General features: G+C 40.6%; 1 protein-coding gene across 2 annotated transcripts in view; it reads right to left on the reverse strand.

Moving 5' to 3' along the window:
- Positions 1 to 1931: 1931 nt before the first annotated feature.
- LOC102289256 (somatostatin receptor type 2) overlaps positions 1932 to 10351 on the reverse strand; it is a 10303-nt gene continuing 1883 nt past the window's right edge. For both annotated transcript variants that reach the window (XM_042228170.1, XM_005941773.3), the window contains exons 2-4: positions 8300 to 8985; positions 7569 to 7894; positions 1932 to 6599 (exon numbers count right to left, since the gene is read on the reverse strand). In XM_042228170.1, coding sequence (XP_042084104.1) covers positions 6168 to 6599; positions 7569 to 7894; positions 8300 to 8681 — 1140 coding nt within the window. In that variant the 5' untranslated portion in view covers positions 8682 to 8985 and the 3' untranslated portion in view covers positions 1932 to 6167. The remainder of the gene's footprint in view (positions 6600 to 7568; positions 7895 to 8299; positions 8986 to 10351) is intronic.

The raw sequence follows: 10351 nt of genomic DNA on the forward strand, positions 1-10351 counted from the left end.
ATGGAAATCTCAATACGGTTGGAATCAGACATCCCCCCCAGACAACAGGAATGTCATGCCTGATATTAGGAAGGCTTAGGTTGCTCTGGGGTAGCTGCTACTCCCCCTGACATATCCCTTTTAATTCATTTGAATTGTGTGAGATAAATAACCTCACGTGTCCTCTCTCTCTGTTTTCTTTGAAGGAGTCAGGCTGTAACTGAATAAAAATGTGAGAGCTAAGTGGTTTTGTGTTTGGGAGTTCCTCCACAGCCTCTTGAGGGTTGTTGGCGTTCCACCGAGTATCGTCTGTAACACTGTGTATTCTGTGTGATGTGTTCAAAGATCAAGGGAAAACTTGGAGTCCCTCCAAGTTATGCATTCCAGTGGAAGGCCCTTCAAGTTGCATTTCCAGGAACTTAATAGCTAGGCAGTAGTCCACACTAACACATACTCACAGCCAAACGTGCATTCAGTAACTCACAAACACACCAGTTTAACCATGGCCCGCATTTTAATTGCAGAGACAAGGACACTGACCTGTCTATTACAATCATTGATCACGTTATATTCTACAGTATGCAACAACAGAGTCACAAATAAACATCAGCTTTTGACATTAAAGCACACAAACAGAAGCTTTGTACGCTGGGGAGATAGCAGTAAAAGTAATACACTCTACATCTCTGTTATGTTTTAGTTACCAACATCTAGAGTACAAAGGCCTTTGGTTGGTGTCTGGGGAGTAAGGGTGAGAATGAAGTTTTGTTGTACACTGATGTCTTTACATGATTGGGTTCAAGGCACATCAATAAAAGTAACAGCACAGAAATGTACATAATCACGTCTGCACATGGCCGGTATCAAGCAGTTTATTACTAGTTGGTGTAGTCAGGATTATAGTGTGATATTCACCCAGAATCTCCTGATTTTAACCTAAAATGAGAGAAAAGTATGGCCTATTATGAGACTAGGGTGCATGTTTATGCATTTTCTTTCTGTGTATTACCAAAAACGAAAAAAGCATCACCTAGTAAAGTGTGTAACACTGGTTTTGGTTGGTACTGTGATGCAAAAAGTGGAATATTAAGCCACCATCCCCATGCAGGAACAAACAGAAGATATATACTGAATGTTTATAACGAAAGGTGCATCCTCAGGAATGCACTATTAGCCCTTCGCAAATTAACGAATGTTTCCAAGGAAAGAAACGGCATACAAGAAGCCAGAGGTCTCCCGTGCCTCTGCTTCTGCCTCTCGTCTGTACACTATACAGTGATGGGCACCGGCCTTGAAAGGCAGACAATTGCCCTTTTCACATTAGGTGCTGAATTGTACCCAGCAAGTAACTAACCAAGATACCTGCTAATTTATTTATTCATTTTTACATTTTTTCACGAATAAAATGACCTAATTCCAGGTCTTGACTTCACAAAATGACAAAGAAAGCAGCTACTACAAACAGCGTCTCATTCCTCCGGCTCTCCTTTGAGCACTACATTTACACTGGCTTTGGCACAAACTATCTTCATCAACATCTATTAAACACCACGATGGTCCCGTAAGTACATTTAGCGTGTCCGAGTAGCCGGTGGAAACGGTGTTTTGTGTGTTTTCTTCAGTATGGTTCAGTACATTTCGTCGTTCACTTTAGGTGGGTGTAAAAAGTGCGTCAGCTCACATTTCACTCCACCAGCCGTGAATGTGACTGAAAGACTGAGAAAGAAACAGACAGAAAAACAGAGAGTTCAAGTAATTAACTCTGGATGATGGGAGATCAGTTCTCACACTGCAGGCTTGAAGACGCTAAATACCTTAACTGCAGTGGGTGAGGATCTGAAATGAGTCTTTTCACCGCGGTGCACATGTTATTTAGTAAAGCAGAAAAAGGAAAACATACTAAAATATACTGCATGTTTCATTACGGTTCCTGTTTACTGTTCACTCTTTGATTGCTGTTACATACACAGTCCGGTCGCCATCGTCATTTCATGTATTTTTCAGACTATGGTACAAGGATGTCTGTGTGACAGAGTATGAAACAGGGCTAAAGCACATTAAATCACAGCATGCCTACAAACTTCCATAAACATGATTCATCGGGTATCTCTGTAATCCTGTTCTGACCTGTTACTGAAGGTGCGACTGACCCTGCTGGAAATACTACCTGCAGCAGTGACAACACAGACAGAATGTCATGACAAATTACTGGGCGTGTTGCCTGCTACAAACTGGGACTTGCCTCTCTGTGTGTGCAGAGCCTCACATTAGGTAATATTATTAGGAGTAGCCTCTTCTACCTCATCTCTTTTGATTGCATTGATTGCGAGCTTCCGGCCTGACTGATATACTGGAACCAACTCAATCTGACAGTGGAGCGTGTACCCAGCAATCTTGTTGCTGCTGTAGAGGCTTTGACAAATAGTCTGGGAACCAGGTGTTGTGAAGGTGTCTTGTGGAAGTGGATGTGAGTAAAATCATGATAGCCAGAACAGAACAGGATGTCTTCTGTGGACGTGGTAAGGGTTTCTAAATTCAGGCTATTGTGAAGATCTTTTTGCTGAAGCCCATTTTGCTCATACAGAATAAATTATATCTATATTGGTCATGTTTTGGCTAGCCAGTTGCTGTAGGTAAGTTAAAATTAGTAATGATGGACGATATAAACACTATCTAATATATAAGAAGACTTCCAAATCAAAGAGGCTAAACATATCCTGTAGCCCTTGTGGCTCCATGGCTTTATTTAATCTAAGCCCTGACTTTAGCATGCTAACATCTTTACATTGATAGCAGTTTATTATGCAGATATTTATTGAACATTTTTACTCCTTGCTAACATGTTAGCTTGCTAATGTTTCTGACTGAGTTGCAAATTCAAGGAAAGCTAGCATGCTAACATGCTAAACACAATGTTAAAAGGTTAACACACTCGCTAAATATCTGTATAATATAATTGTCAGGATGTCAGCATCAATGAGCACCTACTTTTCCAAGGGCTCTAGTTCCAGAAGGGAATTTCTCCAAAAAACCTTCATATAAAATGTTTTAAGCCTTGACCCAAGCAAAGCAGCTACCAGGTGAACTGTAACATGAAAATCTGTTTACATAAATACTTTGAATGGTGAAGGAACTACTACATTCCTCAGCGAATATCTTCCAAACTTCCTGAATTTAATCCTTGACATTACTGTAGTCTTTTTGAATGAATTTTATCATTTGTGTTGTGTGTGTTTGGGGTTAGGGTTTCTTAAGTTTCATGCTCATTAAGTGTTAGTGGGTTTGAACATTTCCATTACAACACCAACTTTAACTAATCAGAGGCATTGCTGTTTAAATTTTGGACATCTACTTTTGACTGATTCAGTATTATGTAGGTCATGGTCAAAGTCCTATGATTGGAATTGGCACTTTCAAAACTCACTATTTTTTTTTGGGCCTTATTCTGGACAGAAAAGTCATGTTTCCCTTATACCATGCTCTCTATTCAGCTCTGTATGTTCTGGAACACAGAGTATCTAACTAAATATGTATACAGGCGTTTAAACCTGTTGAACCAATGACTTCTTTCCATTAGTTTTGCAGGTAATTGCATTTTAAACCACATTATCAAATAGTGTAAATGACAGACCAATTGATGGAATGTTAAGGGATCGCCAAAACATCTTTAATTCATCAAAGAGGTCTGATCAATTTAGCAAAATAGTGAACTGACAGACCAACACTGCCGAGGCTTGAACCACCCTGCAAGCAACCCAGAGTCTTAAAATATAGATCTAAATATATATAAATGTCCGGTAATAATAGACTTGGTCGCAAATTTGAGCTATAGCTGTCTACTTATTATTTCCGCTCTTAATTCAATGCATTAAATGCAATTGAGAGATAGTGAAATACTATTCAAAATATGTTGATCATAATGCTGTTTGCCATATACCGCAACAACAAACTCTAGCGACTGTGAAGACCAACTACATGTTGGTTTTAAATTTGTTTTGACCTGATATTTTCATATATCTAAACTTTGCTGAACTGTTCATTTGGACATAAAACTTGAATGTGTCCGGAAATGTGTGACATGTTCCTAGCAGCAGTGTCCTTGATTTTAAAAGAGGGGCTATTATGCTAATTTCCAACTCCATGTCATGAATTATTCTTGGGGTTTACTAGAGTAGCTTTGCGCAGTCAAAGCTCAAAATTATACCATACTGAGCATTGATGCAGCACCTCATTTCACCCTCTGTCTGAAACAAGCTCTAGTGCCAGTTTTCTTCTGATTGGCTGCCCCTCGCAAGCAGAAGGTCTGAAAAGGCGGAGCTTCGTGCTCACAGCAAGAGCTATAAGCCTGAGATGATAATTTTAGGAATATTCCGTCTCACTGACATCCTAGAGAGCCGATTCTAGAAAAAACTAATCATGAAGACCAAATGTTTGGATCTTAGATGTTACCTGTACATACACAAGCCTCATTATTTCAAACTACATGTTTAATATGGACATCCATCACACAGGAAATCAACAAAAGCACTCCATTTAATATTCCTTAAAAAAGGACTTTACGGAAGTGCAAATGCATCAATTGTTACTAGACTATGCTGCCTCTCGTGGTCGTGTTTCTTATTACCATTTAGCAAACAAGTCCATGACAAATGACTTTTTTAAATGTAATACACTGTATAAACTGCATGTTTGAGCTATCCTTACATTTATTTATGAAGAAATACATCCCGGCTCTGGAAACACTGTGTCTTTGAAGAAATAATGCATTATTTTTCAAGTTGTCACCTTGATCTCTTCCTGTCAGTCATGCTAACACAGCACACTTCAGTCTTCAAAGCATTGTCCTCATGTGTGTTGTGTTCTCAGTGCATACACTGCATCCACAAGCTTTAGTTCTTTTTTTATGTCTCTGCGTCTCCTTATCCATCCATCTCTCTCTCCTTCCCTGTTCGGTTACATGACACATTTGTCCGCCTTCTGTGAAATTTCGGCATCTTTGCAGGCACACGCTGGCTGAACCAAATGTGAGTCTGAGTAGAGTGTTACGACATTAAATTGGGAACTCTTACATTGCCAAAACACAGCACTTTACACTTATGGGGGCTCTTTACAACGGCACAAAGTAATGTAAAGTTCAGGATACGGTAAAAATACTTTTGATGGGACTTTACAAACTCAGCAATACACAATGTAATAGCAGGTTTTTCCTTTAAAATTGTTTTTGATTTCAACACATCCACATGTGTGAAGTTTCCCAAGAGGTTGAGAGAAAGCCTTTTTCCTATGCACAAAGTCAAACTGTTGTAAGGGAACAAGGTTAGAGACAGACACAGTTTCCCATTCTTTCACTAAATCAATAATCCAGGATGTAATATTCAGAGGTTTGCAGATCTGTAGCTTCTTCCATCTTGATACCAGCTAGAATGGAGAGAAAATAACATCCTTTGTTTGTCAGCTTTGCCGTTTCGTTGCCCCGCTGATCATGTAAGACCAGACTAATCACCTGATATGAATAAAATATGAGCATGAACCTTCAGGTTGTAGACTCAGATTCTTATCTTCGAGGCTCTGGGGAATTACAGAGCTGGCTGTTTTCAATCAAATGTTTTGCCTACTTCTCTCCATGGTACTTCCACATCCGGAGAAATCGTTGCCTAAAGTTTTTTAGCTAACACACACATACATACACATTTTAAAAAAGAGAAAAAAATCAGTCAACTAGAGCAAGGATGGTACTCGGTCCCCTCAGACTTCTCTCTGCCATTGGAGTACTATCCAAAATATTTCTTCGTCCTTTCCACCACGCTCCACTTCACATCCTGCCTCCTCAAGATCATTTCGGGCAACTCCATAAAAGCTTGAAGCTGGCAAGCACAAATAGCATTCTTATAAATGTTTCATGTCACTTGTCTCTGAAAAGTACTTGAGTAAAATACATATTCTTGCTCCGCCTTAGGGTTAATAAGCTCAAGTTGCTTCATTAACCCAATTAACAAGAGTTTTGAGCTCGAGTCAGTGCACTTCCCCTGACCTTTAAAAAGATTAAGAAATTGTTTATTTTTCAATTCGACTTTGCTCATGCATCAGTGTCCACGAGCAGTGCTTACATCATCCGTTTTCTCATTTGTGTTTTAACTTGGGGTTACCACAGTACACTGGCAGCCTGTCAGTCTGTTACTGGCACTCCTTTAAATGCTGGTCTGCAGTTCGCCATTGAGCAGGGTAGGATTGTGAGTGTACAGGTTGGCATTAATAATCGAAGCTTCGTTAATCATCTTGCTCCTGTCTGCTCTGCTGTCGCTGCGCTCTACCTCATCCAGGCCTGCCACCTTTTTCAAGCACAGAACATTCTGAAAACTCTTCTTGAAATTGTCTGACAGGAAGGCGTACAAGATGGGGTTGGCGCAGCTGTTAGCGTAGCCGAGCACCACCACGAAGTCGAACGTGCTCTTCACAGCAGAGGTGGGCTTGATTGAGCCGGTGACAGAGGTGACATTGAAAATGTAGAAAGGCAGCCAGCAGAGGACGAACACCGCAACCACGATGGACACCATCCGGGTCACCTTGCGCTCTGAACGCTTACGCTTTGTGGAGCCCACACGCAATCCGGATGACTTCACCTGGCAAAAGGAATGGTTGTCAGTGGCTTAAAAGTTCCCAAATAAAAAAGTACAGTGTTTCCATAGAAACATCCTAGTATTATCGGGTTTTTTCCTAGCTGGGCTAGGTAGCCTTTCAGGACTAGCTAGCCAAAATCAAAGTCCTATTACCCTGTTGTAAAAACAACAGTGATCTATGGGTTGATAAAATTGTGTCTACGGACACGTTTTATTGCAAGCCAACATTAAACTAATGACAGAAAAGTGTTTAAACAGACATTATTAACATATTTACATGTTACATGTTAGCCGCCTAGCTTAATTGATTCTGACGATTGAGGACTCTGGAATGTACTAATAAAAGTGCACACTCGTTATGCACAATGGCTGCCATCTTGGCAACGAAACAGAAAGGAAGACACTACTAATCAATTTTCAGCCACTAGCAAAAGGCTGCACTGTAACTGAAAATAGCGAGTTCAGTGCTAAATATCTAGCTAACTACCAGGGAACATTTTCAGGTTTCAACACTTTATGTGTTGTGGCATTATTTGATGTTTATGCATGATAAAGTGATTTAGTAATATGTATCTTCAAAAGACTGTAAATATTCCCAAAATGCTGTAGCTGGGAAAAGAACCAGATTTCCCAAATGCAAATCATGTGGAAATTACTTCAATCACAAAGAAGTATTTAGTATGCATAGTGTCATAAGTGCAAGCATAGGATCAAAGGATCTGGATAAATGTTCTTTTCCTTTATGTATGTACTGCATATTAGTTGAAGCAAAAAAATCTATTTAGTTAAAAAAGAAAAGGAGACTGTTATTAGCTTTTTTTAATGAGACAGTGGCAGTGTTGTTGATTTCTGAGCTGACATTTCAAACTAATTGAAGTGGACCACCAAAACGTTGAACGTTCTGCAATGTAACCATCCAATGTTGTTGGATTTTTGTTGTGTAATTTAGAGCGTGCAGTTGCGGGCTCTTACCTTGACTATAATGAGCAGGTAGCACATACATATAACTGCCAGCGGAAGGAAGAACCCAATGAAGAAGGTGTAGAATATGAAGGCCGTGTAGTAGACATCCTGAGGCTCCGGCCACACAATGCCACACACTGGAACCTTGTTCAGTCCACTGAAGATCAGAGTTGGCAGGATGACTAACAACGACACACCCCATACTGTGAGGTTAATTAGCTTTGCTACACGGGGTTTCCGCCATTTTGTAGACTTAATAGGGTGAACCACAGCCAGGTATCGATCGATGCTCATTACCATGAGACAGAAGATGCTGGTGAACTGATTGAGAGAGTCTGGGATGGTGTAAAGAATAAGAAAGAGCAGAGGAGTGGAGAAAGGTAGAAGTTGAGTTTAGACTCAGTAACACTTGATTAAAAAATACATGAATGCTCCTGTGAGAACCGATGAAAAAAACGAACACAACCAGTTTTTGCTTATAGTACAGACTAGAAACAAGAAATCATGTAAACGCGTCACATTGTATCTATTTCATTACCTTTCTTTAGCAAATGGAACACTTTAACACCAGGTCGGATGTGACTGAGCACCAAGTACGTGTTGGCACGACTTCAGTTATTTAAAACAGTTTTTAATCACATTTTTCAACCAAGATTTGACATCTCAAATGGTTGTTCAAACAGCATCAAAATGTTTGCAGAGTTTCCTCTGTGAACCATTAACATATGCTTTTCACCCACCTACACTCAAGATCATTCGGCACAGAGCCTCTCCGAAGGGCCAGTGCACCAGCGCCAGCTGCAGGGCGATGAATGGCAGGCTCATCATGCACAGAACATCTGCCACTGCCAGGTTGAGGATGTAAATGTTGGTCACCGTCTTCATTTTGGCGTAACGTAGGATAACATAGATGACCAGGGTGTTACCACACAATCCCACAGCGCATACCATGAAGTAGATGAAGGTAATGACCACTGAGCTGGTCTTGTCCTGGTGATGCTCCTTGTCTTGGGAAATGTTGAAGCCCAGGTCGGAGTCATTCCCTTGGATGTCGTACCAGAAGGGCTCAGGGATGGAATTGTTAGGGGAAGTTGGGAGGAAGGGCAACTGATCCAAGGCCATGACTGCTGAGAGCAAAGTGGTCTAATTTCCTAAAGGGTTATGGGTTTCTCTAATCCAGGGTACAGTGATGATGGGAAATATTAATGAGTCAAGGGTTCAAATGACATGTTTCAAAGAACTGCTTTTACTAATAAAAGTTACAGAAATACATTTAAAAGAGGCTTTGAGTGAGGGATTCTGGGATAAAGGTAAGAGCCTGGGGTCCTGGGAATATAAGACTTTGACTTCCAAGGTTGTGGGGCTCTAGGGATAAGGATGACTCAGAAATTTTCACATAGGAGGAGCATCAATTATCACATCTCAGCTGCAGAGAGACAGTAAAAGAGAAGGATGGGTGGGGAGAGAGACAGCAGAATAGAAAGCAATAAGTTGGATTGAAGAACAGGGACCATTTCGTTTGACAAAAAATAATAACAGTCCTCCAAGATCCATGGCAACAGTTGCAAGGTTACTTTACATAACTGCTTTCACACCTCACCAGAGCATCATGTACAATATTCTCTCTAGAGAATCCTCTAAATAGTACCTCTATATGTTGTGTGTGATTATCCTTAATGCTGCTTATTTCGCTCACAGCAACATTTTTGGCACGCAGCAGCGGAGAGGAGATAGCCAGCACTAAATTGTACATGACGTGCAGTTTCATAAATATAACATTTTTGCCACTTTCTCCTTAATTTGACACAAAAAGAAAAACAGTAAGTAAACCAACTATGGGACTGGGAATTACCTCAAACATCAAGCTGTTTACTTATTGAATAGCCAACATTTGCATTTGCACATTTTTGCTCATATGTCAGGCAAAGGTTGCACAGCCGACAGGAAGAGATCAAGGTGACTGTGTGTTTGAAGGTGAGCGATACAGAGAGACAGTCTGGTTATCACTATAGGTTATTACGCCTGTTTCCACTGTTGTACGTTTAAATGCAGATGCTGAATTTGATGCCTTTTTTTCTTCCTTTCTCACTCAGACCATAAATCCTGTGATGCTACAGGTCGGGGGAGTGTGCTAATATGTGTTTACGTCTCCCCCACCTATGCATACATGCAAGAAAGAAAAAAAAGGACGCCTGAGCAAGAGAACGCCAAGGGCACCGGGGAGCTGAAGACAAATGTTTATTCAATTGATCTCGAGGACAAACAGCTCTGACACTGGAGCGAGATCACTCACTCTTCCCCATCCAGTGACAGGTCTGGCTCAGCAAGGACAATAGTCCACTTCTTGCTTTCATTATTTACACGAGATGAGCCTGTGTAAAGCTGTTTAGATAATCCACTTTGAGTAAACAAGGTCATAAAAGATCACAAGTATTCAGGAGATGGCAAGTGAAATGCTTACATCTCTGGATCACACTAGACATCATTCCACAAATTGATTTTCTTGCAATTAACTGTTTAAGCCCTTAAAACCTTGCCTCGCCTTCCTCTCATGGACAGTTTAACATGTTAAACTTACTAATTTCAGATTAGTTTCAGTGTAGACCTTCAGTGGAATCCTTTGTTAGACTAATTATTGGTGTCTACACTGTTGTTTCATGAACATGGACTGTGCTAGGAATCAAAATTTGGAATTTATTCCTGCTTAGTGGTCCTTGTTTTAGCGACACCTGTGGTTACTGGTGGTAACTGCAAGTGCCGGAACGGCGGCTCAAACTGCTACCCCCCCCCCC

Source organism: Haplochromis burtoni, unplaced genomic scaffold (genome assembly GCF_018398535.1).
Source record: "Haplochromis burtoni strain Fernald_Lab_line unplaced genomic scaffold, NCSU_Asbu1 Contig_308, whole genome shotgun sequence".
NCBI classification, from domain to species: domain Eukaryota; kingdom Metazoa; phylum Chordata; class Actinopteri; order Cichliformes; family Cichlidae; genus Haplochromis; species Haplochromis burtoni.